This window comes from Passer domesticus, chromosome 15, assembly GCF_036417665.1.
Source record: "Passer domesticus isolate bPasDom1 chromosome 15, bPasDom1.hap1, whole genome shotgun sequence".
In the NCBI taxonomy this organism is placed as follows: domain Eukaryota; kingdom Metazoa; phylum Chordata; class Aves; order Passeriformes; family Passeridae; genus Passer; species Passer domesticus.
Genome location: NC_087488.1, coordinates 13,424,418 through 13,439,405, shown reverse-complemented (window position 1 = coordinate 13,439,405; position 14,988 = coordinate 13,424,418). Strand labels below are relative to the sequence as shown.

The 14,988-nt window shown below is 41.1% G+C and overlaps 1 protein-coding gene across 3 annotated transcripts in view; it reads right to left on the bottom strand.

Annotated features, from left to right (window-relative positions):
• The window catches only part of FOXK1 (forkhead box K1), a 56,211-nt gene that overhangs the window by 36,520 nt on the left and 4,703 nt on the right, over positions 1-14,988 (bottom strand). The window contains exon 1 of one of the 3 annotated variants that reach the window (XM_064390981.1): positions 727-1,062. The exons of 1 other annotated variant lie outside the window; for it this stretch is intronic. In XM_064390981.1, the coding sequence (XP_064247051.1) occupies positions 727-794 (68 nt within the window). In that variant the 5' untranslated portion in view covers positions 795-1,062. Of the gene's footprint in view, positions 1-726; positions 1,063-14,988 lie in introns of those variants that run through there. One more of the 3 variants, XM_064390983.1, reaches the window with a different exon arrangement.

The following is a 14,988-nucleotide window of genomic DNA, read 5'->3' as shown; positions in this document are numbered from 1 at the left end:
CTACCTTCACAAAATAAATTCAACCCTTACATCCCCAATGGGAATAATCAACACAAGTATTATGCTCAAAATAACACGTTGCTGGAATTATACTGTCTGAAGCAGCAAGGTGGGCAAAAGCACAAGTACAAAAACCACCTTTCAATCACAAGTGAATTAAAAGGAATATTATTTTGAACAATTGTCATAAAACCATATAACAAGCTCTGAAAGCTGTCTGAGCTGTCACTGGAGATTAGGTACTATTCACCCCTCCTTTGCAATAAAATAATAATAATAATAAAATCATCCAACATTTCCTGTTCCACTCCCTACCCTACAATTTCCCCCCTAAATAGCAGTTAGTAAGCAATACCAATAAGAAGCCAGTTATATCATCCACTTGGGTAGTGCTATCTCCATTCCGAACAAAAAGCTAATTGCACTGAGGCTACAGAGAATTCTGGTGGAAAGAAGACAGATACATTTTATTCCTTTTAGCCTAAATACACGTCACAAAACAAGCATGTGCCTATCACCACATAATTTAAGAGTCACTATAATTCTTTTCCTTACACATAGGCTATGGGACACAGGCAGTGTAAATCCCACAGTTTTGAGAGTGCTTGGTTCATTTTGGAGATTACTGCAGTCTAAAATTAAAGGGTTTTCAGCATTTGCTATTTCCCTTTCAACTGCTGTACTGCTCTGAGCAGTTTAAGCACAGAAATCATATTGAAGACCTACCCATAAAGTGCTTTATCAAACACACAGAGAAATACCTCATGGCTGGTGAAATAATTTGTTGTATACATGAAGAGATAAGCACAGGGTCTGCAAGTAAATGGTGAAGTCCAGAACCCGCATTTGTTCTTCCTGTAATGAATCAACTCAATCTGAAGAAAAGCAAGACATGCACTTGGCCAAACAGCAGCAGGATAAGGAAATAAACTGCAGAGCTGCCTGCAAAAACGCCTCTGGTGTTATCCACTATTGTTCAGTGAGAGGAAAAGCTAGGAAAATCACTGTTACTCTTTGTAACATAACTGACAGAAAACTAGATTTAAAAAGCACTGAGATCATCTGCAAATAAAGGAGTACAGTGATCTCCCCCACTGCTCCAATGACAGAGCAACCCATTGTGATGTTTGGTCATAATTAATCTGTAAGTCACCACATGAGTTTAGATCTGGAGGACTGGTTCCTAACCTCAGAGCTCACAAATCACTTGCCTTGCATGCTTTGTAGCACACTCACTGTATTTAATATATGCTGTCATACTTAACACTGCAAATACACAAAGGAGTTCATCTGTCAGCCAAGACTGAACCAGAACTGCCTGTGTGCATATGGGAGTGAGCTCATGTTTGAAATAATTAGTTCAATTCAAAGACAGTGGTCTTACTTCTACTTCATGAATTTCAATTTTCTTCTGTATGGAAATTATTCCAGAAGAAGTTCCAGCAACTGTTTCTCTTGCCATGTTCCAGCAGATGCACAAGTAGCTGAACATTAGTGTTCTGGGGTTCCTGGCATTACTTTAGGTATTGTTTCTGCACTAGGAATAATGTAAATCCAGTTTTAGTAAAGGCAAACTCACACTGAAGTCATCAGGAACTCCTCGTATCCAATTCAGTGGAATTTTTATTGACTACCCTGTAAATTCCAGATTACGGAAGGATTTTCTGTCCTTCCCCTGAAATACATCGGAGTTAGCTGGAAATCCTAAACTTTCCTGGACTTGCTGGGATGAGTAACGGGAAACTGGGTAAAATTCTGTGTCTCATGTAGATGGCTCTCTGGTTTAGTCTGCCTTAAAAATAATTTCCCCAGAGATATCAACTGTGTTACTCAATCTCATGTAGATTTATTTTAACACGATCCAAATCTGATTCTCTGCTGTAAGAGGCATTTCCTTCACTCCACCACGATTCCTTCCCTTCTGCCATTTTCCTCTCAGTCCCACCCTTGTGCCACCAAACCTCTGCACAGCAAGGCAAACCAGGTAGATGGAATAATTATACATCTCCTTTTTGGTGAGACTAAGTTGCCAGGCAGATCAGATCCCTTAGCTTGCCTTCCAGATGGCATCACCAGCACACAGAAGGTGGAGGGGGAAAATATCAAGCAGAGAAAGGAGAGAAGAAGGTACCAGCAAAAATGTTACAGGTTTGTAATAGACTATTAAAAAGACAGAGCATGTAACCACAGACTCAGATTTAAGCATCACATGGGCCAAAGACTGCATTCTCCTTTCTGAAAACAAACTGCAATTCATTCATTTTGAGAAAAGCTCTGGTCTTTATCAGGCAAATCACATCAGCCACATGCTGATACTCTTAGGCTGGAAATTTGCAAAACTTCCTGAATCACAGAAGTCACCATTTCTAAAAAATTCAGCCTAATTATTTCAAATCCCAAGTCACTCGGCTGTGTACAAGGGGACAAAACAAAGACCAAAAATGTTTTCTGCATTCCAACAGGAGCCTCCTGTGGCCGTGTACCCATGGCAATCCTCCCATGGCAACTGGCAGGGCCTGTCTGCAGGAGCAGGAGTGGGTTTGTGTTTATCTCAGATGGGACACACAGGCTCTGCATGCTGCAAAATCAATGATGTTTAGTACCTTTGTGCTTCCTGAGCTTATTCACTGGATAAGAAGAAAGCCTTGAGAAAGCAAGTGCAGTAAGATGGCTGAACAGGGACAATACTTCAGGAAAGCTCAGAATTGCCATTTCTTGATCACAGACAAGACCTTTCCTTTATGCTCCTTGTTACTGTTTAGCTGGAATTGTATGCACAGTAAAGGACTTTTTCCCTTAATGAGAAGGCACCCAGGTCACACTGGGATTTGCCTAACACTGCAGATCACCAAGCTTAAAACGAGGTATCCAGCACAGCCAGACAAGATTTCAGATGGGCAAAGAGCGTGTGCAGGCAAGTGCATCTACTTAAAACAAATACTACCAGCAGCATCAGGCAAAACCACAACTTATGAATAGTTACATCTCTTAAAAGCACCAAGTAAATTAGCTATAATGAATGTTTCTATTGAGCACAGTTGCACAGGGCTTCCCTCTATGCCATTTCATCAAGGTTCAAACAAATTGAGAAACACTTCCACACAGAGGCAGATTTTCAAGAAGGTATTTTAGCAAACTCCTTTTGAAGACAGCAAAGTTCACAGCAAACTTTGGCCAGACTTCTGGGATTCTTCTCCCTGCCAGCAGCAGGCACACACAGATGTACAGAGAAAATATCTGTGATCCCTCAGTCCCTGCAGACATCCCCTCACAGCACTGAGAGCAGCTCTGCCACTGCCCACCCCAGGAAAAGGCAACGAGTGAAACTCAGCCAAGCAGGTGGTGTGGGGAAGGAGCACAAACACCCCCAGGCTGATAAGGAAGGCTAAAAAGGAAAAGAGATCCCAGAAGCCCAACCCAAAGAACTACAGAATGCTGGTTTGGTTCTTATATTATCTTCCTTAAAAGCACATAGAAGAAGATGAGCATTTTGGTTTTAGGCTCCAAAAAATGTATGCTAAAATTAAAACCTACAGGAGGGTTTGCTCTGTAGATGTCATGCTGTGAAGCTTCAACAGTCATTTTATTCTACACATCTTTCCCACAATTTCTTATCTTTCTTAGCAATCCTTTTAATTGCTGTCAGAGAGCTAATGGATAAATTGAGTTAATTTTTCATTCAAGTGAGAACACTGGAGGCTGCTTCACACTGGAGAATTAGCAGTGAAGAATCAAGAGCTGTATTTTTGTATATATGTCTTTATTTTACATTCCTTACATCTCTTTATTAATGTTCTGATTTTACTCTTTGAAAATTATTTGAGACATCAAGCAGAGCTTCACTTTCAGATTCTCCCCTTTGAGTAAAACAGCACAGAAAAGGGGAAAAAAAAGAGCAAACCAGGTAAGATATTATAGGAGCCACTTTTTCAGTGTAATGAAACACCGCAACAAGGTCAGGGAATAAATTCAGGGAGTATCAAAATAGCAGCTCACAGAAGAGCAGGGGAGAAACTGCCAGAAACTGCTGAGAAGGGTGTTTCAATCTGCTAATGGAGAGCCAGCAGGAATAGCAGGAGGCTCCCTCTGAAGTTGCCACCCTGCCTGGAGAATTAACATTATTGACAGGTCTTCTCCAGATTCTACTCTCCCCAGCTTGGCAGGATGCATCTTATAATAATCCTGCTCAGCCCAGTGCCAGAATAACCCCAAGTAGAAGCTGCTCCAGTCTTCTCCAGAGAGCCATCAAAGTGCAAATGGTCAGGAACGTGCATTTTCAAAAATGACCTTTCTGAAAGTTTTTCAGCAGCAGCTACAAGCCAGCCCTAAGTGTCTGTTTATTGTCTGCAAAAAAAAGCTGAAGGATATTCTCAAAATACCATCATTATCACCAGTTATTTACAAACTCAATCCACACCTGACTAGGATTAATAAACTTGTCTTTTTAAAACATAAAAAGCCTCAACTACTAAAACTTATATTAAAATTGATCCAGAAAAATCTTGACAATTATTTCCAGACAAATGATAAGCAAGATGATGTCAGAAACCAAGACGTGGTATAATCAAAAGAATATAATTAGTAGGCTTTTATAACAACACCATTAAGGTGAAGAGTCTCTGTTGAAGCCCACCACAAATGTCACCTCTTAAATACTGATGACAACATGACATGGTTATTACTGGGTGCCCATCCACCAGGCAGAGAAACAAAGAGGTGGTGCTGAAATTGTACCTCCCTCAGCTTCACATTTCAAAACATTGGAGTCAGCTTCAAAATATGCCATTCATTCCAAACCAGGAGTGCTGGGCACAGGGCTGGCTATCAGAACACAAATTCCTGCTCCCTTCCCAAGTGCTCCTATTCCTCTGCACACTGCAGGTCAGCAGCACGTAGGGCAGATTTCATGGAGTACAGCCAGTGAAGATCTGCCTCAAGTCTGCCAAGGTGTTAAATGTAGGAACCTTAGGTCTTGCCTACACCCACAAAAATCAGATGTGATTTTTACAATATAAATTAATCTGCATCAATGAGATCTACCTTTTGATCAATATTGGCTAGGGGTTTTGTTTGATTATTTTTGTTAAAGGCTCCCCAGGGTGAATTCTGGCCCCACTTCCACCACAGCATTACAGAAGCTGCTCTGTTCTGCTGTCTAGTCCTTACTATAAACAACTTCATGTCTCTGAGCACAGTTAAGTTACAGTGAATTTTTCTGTGTGTGTCATATGGCAAACCACATCTTCACCCAGCACCACACTCTGCCAGACAATCCCACTCTCTCATTTATTCTGCCTTTCAGCTTTTCAATGCTGAAAAGCCCTGCAGTTGCATTCCCAGGGGTGTTAACAGGCCTGCAGAGAACATTTAGTAAGATGTCCTTAAAGGCTAAAATTAACCATAAAGCTGCTGTTTATTTTGAAGCTTGGGAACAGGGAGGTGTTTTATGTGTCAGAACGAGTGGCCTGACACCAAAAACCTGATATGAAAATTTGCCACCGAAGAAGTGGGCTGGCACAAAGAGCAGACGAGGCTTTTATTTAAATGAAGTTGGCTTCCTGCACCAGAAAGTTTCACTATCAGCACTGCAGATGCCTGATACCATCTGTAACACACAGCAAGCCTATTATGTTATTTTGTTGTGTGTGTGGTTGTATACATAAAAATAAGGAGAGTTAAGAGACTCTATATAACACACAACAGCCTGCGTACCACGGCTGCTCTAATCAGGTATTCCAACCTGTGGAGGTCTAGATCCTATCTTAACCATTTCTGTACCAGCCAAGAAATATTTGATCTTCAGAGAAAACGTAAATTACGTGCAACACGTGTGTGTATCTCACTGGTATCACCAAATCTTAGAAGTGTAAACATTCCTTTCCATGTTAGTCTGATCAATCTGTTATTTTTTTAGTATATTGTCAATATTATGTTTTATTTTTTTTCCCTAAAACTTGAAAATTTATCAGTATCTGTGACTTGAAAATAAATAACCAAAACTTAACATGCTGCATATAGACACCCCAAAAGCTAAACAGTTATCTGGTTTGTACATAGCTAAGAGGGGCCAGGAAGCAAATTGCTTTAGTTTCAAAAAGGCTTTTAAAAATGAACTAAATCTCTTTTTAACTCCAGTATTTCTGTATTTTAATTTATTTTCCTAAATAGTGCTCACTTTCCAATCTTCCATTCTGAACTTCCTTGCATTCCATATAACAGCACTGTTTTTTAAAAGTATCACCACTTAAAACTCCTGTAGGTCACAACCCCTTTAGCATGTTTCAAATCCTGATTTCTCTCTGTGGAGATCACCAAGCCTCTCCCACCAAGAGAAAAACAGAGATCCCCCCCTCAAGAGCCAAGGGGTGTTTCCAGGAGGCCAAGCTGAAGAGACAGGAGTGTATCACCTACACAAACTGCCTTGCTGGAGCTTTTTCTGTGCCACACAAAGGGGAAAAGGCTGTGCTGCCAGGGATCAGTCCCTTGCCAGTGATTTTGGATGGCAGCCTCTGGGACACACCACGGCCACTGCACAGCCACAGCCACGTCAATAACTTCACTATCAGCTGCAAGTAGACACAGATGACCAGCCAGCCACTCCCTCCTCCCAGCCTCCTTTGTGTCAATAAATCTTACCCTGGCTGTTTGAGCAACGTTTAATCATAAACAGTTGGGAACATGCTCCAGAATATAAACAAAGGTGAGTAGGAGAAAAAACGGGGAGTGCAGTACTGAAAATCACTCGCCACTTGCTGCTGAGCCAGGTAACAGAGAGCAGAGAAACAAAGAACTGCTGGGGAACAGCACAAAAGCACCTGGTGTTCATTTAAAGCAGTGACCATACAACAACATTAAAATATCCAGGACTGCAGCCATGGAAGGATTTCAAGGACTAAATGCATTAACATTCTTGGTTCTCTTAAAAACAAACAAAAAAGAAAAATTAAATTGCTTAGAACACCCACTCAGATGCATGGAAATAAACTACCCTCATTGATCTCATCCCACTGCGATTTACAACAGTCATCTTGATTCCCTTCTGTGTTGCTAATCAAGCTAAAATTAACTCCTCTCCTGCTTACCACACATGCTAGAGCCACAAACATCAACACAGGGGCAGCAGGATCAATTGTTTCTCTGTACAAGAGCAGCCCACCTTGCTCAAGTGGTAAATGTGTATTTAGGATTTACAGGATCTCTCCAGGGACTTTAACCACGTTTATCATGGGGCTGTGTAGCTGTTTAGACTGGGTGACAGAATAAGTAGCTCTACACTTCAAACACTTCTGAATAACTTCTCATTACTGGCTTCTATCTTACCTCTGTAAAATAGGCTGCAAGAAAATGGGGATTTCAGTCCTGTTCAGCCAGTGTCCATCTTGGAAGAGTCAACATCACACTTGTCACTCCTACTCTGACTAAGAGCTAAGATGTGTCTTAAGGCAGCATCTTCAGAAAGCCCTGGAGGACTCTTCATTCCCAGAAGTTTGGGACTTATTCAGAGGACACAGAGCTTTGTTTATATGGCTGTCACTCTAACAACACTGGCAAAAACAAATATCATATCCGAGTGTTCAGTTCTAAAGCAGCTTCATTTTAGATCCCAATGCAATGTTTTACAGGAAAAATGCCAAACCAAAACTAAATCCCAGCCCTACCAGATAACAGCCATTAAACAAAGCTGAAGTACAGATCAAATTGGCAGAACTGTGGAGTGGAACAGAAGTTTCAAAGAGAAAAGCACTCCATGGAGATAAATATACTTCAAGTGTGTGCTTGACAGCAGCCTAGGTTTTATGGTATTGGAAAAATAAAGTACAGTGATAAACAAGGTTAGTCCATCCACCCCCATGGTAACTTGTTGTCCCACTAAGTAAATTCAAGTGCACAATGAAAGGCAACTCTTATGAAACAATGCAGGATGACATTTAATTCTGGATTCTGCTCTGGCCACCTCATCCTGCACTGACCCTTCCTCAGACATCAAATTCTACACTGTAAGGCTGAAATGGCAGACACTGCACAGCCTTGGATCAGGAACACGTTTTGCTCAGCCCTTGCAAGGGTTCAGAGGCCTGACGTGTCTCACCTTCCTGGAGGATTTCTCATTTCCCACTTTCCCCAGTCCTAAGGGAGCACTGCCAAACCACAGCTCCCAATCCCAATGACAACACGTAGCCCCTGGCAGCTTCAAGACTCCTGGACCGTGGCTACTCTGGCAGCACCAGGCAGTGAGTGTGACATTGCTTTCCAGAGATGTCACAGAAATGCTCAACACCAGCTCTGGAATACACACACACATGCACCCATTTTCTGATGCAGTGAACCAGAAAAGACTGCCTAGCCCCCATTCACACTCAATTTTTCCCTGCTCCAAGATAAACCTTAAGATAAGAGTCTAAGTCTGGCTTCCATTCTACCACAGCAGAGACCACAAGAAGTGACTCAGCCTCTGCCACCACCTCTCATTCCTTCCCTGGTTCTGTGAAATTCAAGAGCCCTTCTGAGAGGCTTTCCAAGCCTCTGCTGGTCCCACTGATCTTGGTTAAAATGAAAAAGGTCAATATTAACTATTTTCCTTCTTTGCTCATCTTGGCAGAAACACTCAACTATGTTTCCCCCTCAATCATAAACCACAATTAACACCTACCTCAGTGCCAAAAAAAAAGCCCCATCTGCACCCACGCTCAGAGGAACTTCCCTATACCAACTTCTACACAGAGCTCTGTTTTCAATAAGAAATTAAACAGTACACCAAGAATTAAATATGTACTGATAGTATGGAACTAACTGCAGGGCCACAGTTGGCCTCTACAAGAAGCACTGGTTGTTCATTTCCATACCTCACTCAATACCAAGAATTTCAAATCTTTGCTTAACTGCCATGGAACTTTCAGCTGGCTGCAGATCCTGCCCCTTTCACCACACACGTCTGGCCGACTTCAATTCTACCCCCATTTTCATCCTAACTCCCATTTCCTCGAGAAGACCCTTCCTTATTACTACAAGCATCCAGACTCCTGGGGAATTTTTGTACCCTGGAGAATAAGGGGAAACTAACTGTTTGAAAAAAAACCAAAACAATTCATAAAATCTCCTAATAACCTTTTCAGAGAGAGGCACTTGTTTCAGCATCTTTGCTGGACACACTAGAGCAGTTTGATTCTCATGTAAAATCTCATTTACAATGCTATCAACTTTCTTCTAATGGGCCATTCATCATAGTAGGGTTTGCTTTCAAGTCGCCAGCCCAATACCTTGAAAGGTCTCACACAAGTCATTTAGCAGACTCACTCTTCCAAAGCCAGGGAACTACCTATAAACACATTAGGAAAGGCTGAGCAAAACAAAATCACCTCAGTAAAGCTCAGGAAAAAAACCTCCTAATTTCCACATATATATGCCAGAAAAAGCCTGTGTGTGGGATGGTACTAACCTTTGAATTCAACCAGGCTCTCTAAGAGGGCTCTAACACGCAGAGCATGACTATGATGTATTTTCCTTTGAGGCTGGTTCAGTTCATTTAGAAAGTGATTTGGAAAAGCTAATGTACTATTTATGTATGTTATAAAAAACTACCCATATGGAGTTAAAACTTTGCAAAATGTTCACATAAGTCCGCTCCACTCCCTCTGAAGACATTTCACAATCCATTCAATACCCAGTAGAGGAAGCCAGGATTACTGTTTTAAAACAGCTCTGAGGGTAGTTTAAATGTTTTAAAAGCTGACAACTTCTAGACTCAGAGCCAAATAAACATTTGGGGCAACAGAGTCTCTTACACAAGTGTCTACAAAGTGACATCCACCTGCATCCTTCCAAATACTGACATTTAAAATAAAGGATAAAAGAGAATCCCAGGCACAACCTTCCGTCCTACTAAAAAAGAGAATAATTTTACTATGATTCAGATGATGATGTACTGAATTGGCTTGTGAAAGGCCACCTAGCAGGACGTGGTTAAGATTGCAAACAATAAAAAACAATCACAAGATTTCTAAGGTATTTTAAATCCTGCCAATATATACAACTGTATTGAGGGGTTTAGTCCTTGAAAAGAGTTTAACCAACTGAAGTGATAATGACTCTTGCAAAACACAGCACATGTGGAAGTTGTCACCCCAGTGGTTTCTATATTTTTAAATTACAAAAATTTTGGAGAGTTATCTTGTCATATTAATGGTATAGTTTAATGCTCCCTTTCCTCGCTTCAGGAGAATATAGAATTAGGGAAACATTTCACTTTAATGGATGTACCTTAGGTAGAAGATCTATATGAACTTCATAGCTTGCAGTATCAGCTTTTTGGACAACAGAGTTCTGGCCTACAGGTTTTTTAATAGGAATTCTCATTCTTGCAATAGAGAACAAAGCAGGAAGAAATTAAGACACTGTAGTCTCTTGGAGAAGAGGATGCACCCATTTGGTGACGAGAGACCTCACCTTCAGAATCAATATCCACCAAAACAAACCTGTTTCCCAACTTCATCCTGTGGCCGTTTGCAGCGATTTTTACACAATTGTAAACAGATGATGTGCAAGTCTAAACTACTCGATTGTGCCTATTTTCAACAGCCAATCTGCATATGCCTTGTTTACACAACATACACACAAAAAATTATAGCAATTCTTTCACTGAACCACTAGCAATCAGGAATTTTCCCCTAAGAATTCCTATACCTTAAGGAAACTTCAGGGCTTGCCTTAATATTCCATAAAGGCAATAGCAGCAAAGCATGTGCCAGGCTTTGACCTCCTTTGCAGGTCTTCCCAGGACTAAAACAGTTTCATTATCTTGTCTCATTAGATAGTGTCTGAAGGAGAGACGGGAAAAGAAGAGCTACAGTAATTATCCAGCTGAATGGACAAGGCAGAAGGAGGCAAAGCCACCCAATTGCTTGGCTTGTTGACAGCCAACACCCTTTACACATGGTGGGCAGGCAGCCACCAGCACCACGTTACACCAGCCATGAGATAATTAAAAAAAAAGGAACAAAATCAATAAATAAATAGCAGTTGGCACATCTCCCACACCAAGAGCCTACCCTTACTGGCTTGGGCTATGCCTCAAACTGAATATGAAAACCAAAATAATTTTTGGTCTACCCATCAGGTAGAAACAAAATTTGCTTTCTGTTTCTCGTCCTTTCCTCCTCCCACACAATCAGGATTCCGAGTGTGTAAGAGTCCAGAGTTCTTATGCCCTCGAGAGAGGAAAGGCCTGAAGTTGCTCAAGAACAATTCCTTTAGCAAGTGCACAAACTGGCTCTGCAGGGAGGCCAGTCCTGCTTAGACAAACTGTTGGTGGCTTCTGTATGTGGCCTAAAGGGAGATAGAAGATTAAAACAGTTTGTGTGGGAAGATTTCCCAAGGCTCTCCTTGAAGTGGCACAAAGCAGAAAAAAGGGGTACAGCTCCAAGGTTGTATTTCAGAGAGAGGGGGAGGGATGTTCTTTTCCACAGTGCTTACACCACCTCTGCAAGGCTTTTTGTCTCCTCATTCTGTCCTAAAAGATGGAGTGGATTGTGCTTGCACATGAAAACAGGCTCTTGTGCTAGAAGATTCTTGGGGCAGGATAGTAAGTGGCAACAATGTGCTTAAAGTTTCCTTCCACTTCTATCCTAATCACACAGCATATATTAACACAACCAGACAAAGACTGTCCATCTTTGCTCCTTCAGCTAAGGCAGAGCTCCTAATTAACTTCTACATTATTTCTCCCCAACTGTCAAGATGTCCTTAAAGAACATGAAAATTACATATCTGGTACATTTAAAGGAGGGAGGAAAACCACCAAAGTAAATTGCACAAGCACAACAAAGGACAACCCAAGAAATTAAACTCGCTTTTAAGTTACTAAAAATAGACAGGATGGGAGGGAAGGGACTATCAATCAAATCTTAGAGCTGCTGAATATTCAAAGAACAGCCTTGTAATAGACTGCTCTCTCAAGATTGCTTGAAATTTTTATGATAAAAAATGCACGAGGACATGAAAAACGGAGCAGAAGCTTAACGAAGAGCAAAATACACATGACAGAAGTGGATACAGAGTATTAATTAGGCCATTAAGATACTTAAATGTTTTACTGTCCAATAAAATATGTATTTCATAAAAATTAAGTGCCATGCAGAAGGAATGCACACATGCATTTACTGAGCTGTTCTGAGGAAACCAAAGATGTGAATTACTAGCAAAAAACATTTGTGTACAAGAGTGAATAGACATTAGTAAAATTGTATTTGTACTATGAAAACAAAGAATATACAATTGGATGGAAATTTTCACTCACATTTACTTAAGGGAGAAATTCATCTGCTCTATAAGCATCTCATCAATCTGCTTTTATGAGGAGTCTGCAGTCAACTGAAATAGGGAGACTTATAAATACTTGAAAAAACAGTTCAGTGATTAATACTGAATTATTGACTGAAGTGAATGCATTAAGACCAGACAATAATTTGTACTCACAATTAGTCGATTAACCACGTCTGGAAGTACATCAAGATGTCTTTTCATAGCTCACATTCAGGAGACAGAAAAAAAATGCTTCAGCTTTTTCATCTTGCAAATTTGTCAAAGAAAAAAAAAATCACTGCAAAAATGACACCTCCACATTTTCCCTGGTTTAAGTCTTGCAGTCAGTTACATCAGGGCCCATCAGCCATTTCAGATGCATAAAACAACATTTTAACCTAAGTTTACCTGTCAGAAAACACTTCATAAACTCAGGGGACTTCTCAGGCATTTGCTGCAAAGCATATTCAGCTGTAAGAGAACAAAGACCTTCACCACCCAATACCCTGTGGACTATTCTTTCTTTACAGTGAATATCTCAGTCATGAGTCTTTCAGCCTGAGGAAACTCCTGGATGTACAGGGACTGAACCAAAGATAATAAAACAAAGCTGGTGTTGGGCATGGCTACATGTGAGAGAAGCCTCTGTGCTCTGGACAGCTATTAAGGAAAAGGAAAGGAAAGAATCTGTACTAAAAGCAAATGAGAAATTTTCTCCCTTTTCATTAACATCACCAACTCAAAAGCACATGATTTTTCTTTTTTTTAACCACAGTTCCACTTGGATTGGAAAGGAAAGCTGTTTCATCCACATCCAACCAGCAGTGAGGTGAAGCTTGGTCTGTGAAGCGTTTCTGGTTACGGAGCCCCTTGGCTCTGATGGCAGAACACCCAGGCACTGCTCAGACACTGAGCTGGAAGGAGCTCAGTGCATCACCACGTGCCAGGGGAGCTGATATGGAGCTGAGTGCTAGCAGAGATCCCCCCAGAATAGGAAAGCCAGCTGGAGGGAACTGTCAGCTCTCTGACAAGCACCTCACCAGCTTTGTCCCCTTTGTCACCCCAGACTGTCACAGAGCAGCCCCCAAACCCTCGCTGGCTCTGCTGTCTGACATCACTGCACAAACTCCTCTCAATAACAGACACCAATTACCACACCTGGGCCAGCAATAAGCCTTTATTTGCATGGCATAAGTGGCAAATTCAAGTAGTTCCCTGTTCTCTACCAACATCCTGTTGCCACATCTACTCCTCCAGGCAACTGCAACACCGAGAGAGAGAATTTGGTGTCCCACAGAACAGCTCAGATGCCAAATGGCCAGTGGAGCAGTTACTGGGAGCTTGCTCACAAAGACAACAGGCACATTAATCTGCTTGTCATTTATGCCCTCAGTGCAAGGCTGCCTATCATGTTTTTCTGAAGAGGGAGGGTAAAAACCAAAGCAAACAGCATTATTTTAATTTGTTACCAGGACAGATGCTCTACCATGAGTATGCTCACACAGCTGGCACCAAAATAACTAAGAATATGAATTACTACAGATTTCATCATTTTTATTCCCCATTTCCAGAAAAGCAAAAACTTTCACACTCATTCATCCTCTAGATTTATATGAAAACAAAATAGTACCCACAGGAAGGAATCCACAGTCACCTAAGGATATGTGCCATGATTAAGAGTTTGCTAGCACAAAGAAGTTACACCAGCACAACTTGAATCCACATTTATGACTTTATATCTGAGACTCCCCACAAAACTGTACAAGACAAGTGTGGCATGTTCTCATTAAATTAATCTTTTCATAATCAACACATCAGCTACGCTGAACCAAGCCTGGTTTAAAAGAATCCATAAGGACATACACTGAGTTTTGCATAACCTTAGTTTATATTCACAACCTGACTTACAGCACAGCTATTTTTGAATCAACAAATTGAGCAGCAGTTTCACATGAGAGAAACTTTCCCTTAAACGTTTAATATAACTCATGACAAATTGAGCTGCTTAGCCAAAAATTATTACTTGACATGAATTCCATAATTAAAATCAGGTAATCCTTTATCACATCTTGCTGTGCAACAAAAAAACCTGTTCTCAAAGACAGTCTTTGAAATTAAGTATGAGCATGAAAAATACAAGATGAAGCACTAAGAAAGCAAATCTTTAAAGGGTTTCTAGCAAGAGCAAAACCACCATCCACAAGCTGTAGCACAGCAAACAACGTATTTCAAACAAAGAACAAAAAAAAAAAAAACTGTTGCAAATGTAGATAAGGCAGTATTTAAAAAGCAAAACTACCTGAGGAGTTACCAGAGACAACATACATATGCAGCATTTCAGAAACAACTAGTTCTGCAGTCGTGGTTCTGTGGTCAAAGCATTTCCTTGGTGTGTGTACACAGGGTGTGCAGCTGCCCCCAGATGTAAGGACACCCTCCCCTCCCTGGTCCCCACCGTGGTGGCACCGCTCCAACCACAAGAATGGAGCTTGAGTGGTTGGTGAGGTCACCAAAACACTGCCATGCACTGTGCACATCTCCATTGCCCTAGAATATGGCGTTTTTTTACACCTGAATTAGAGCCTGGAGTTTCTGGCTACCAGACTGTACAGCCATGTCCCTTAGAAATCGGATCTAGTTCTTCATTTTCTGGTTGCTGAGACACCCCCACTACCCAAACAGCAAAGGGAA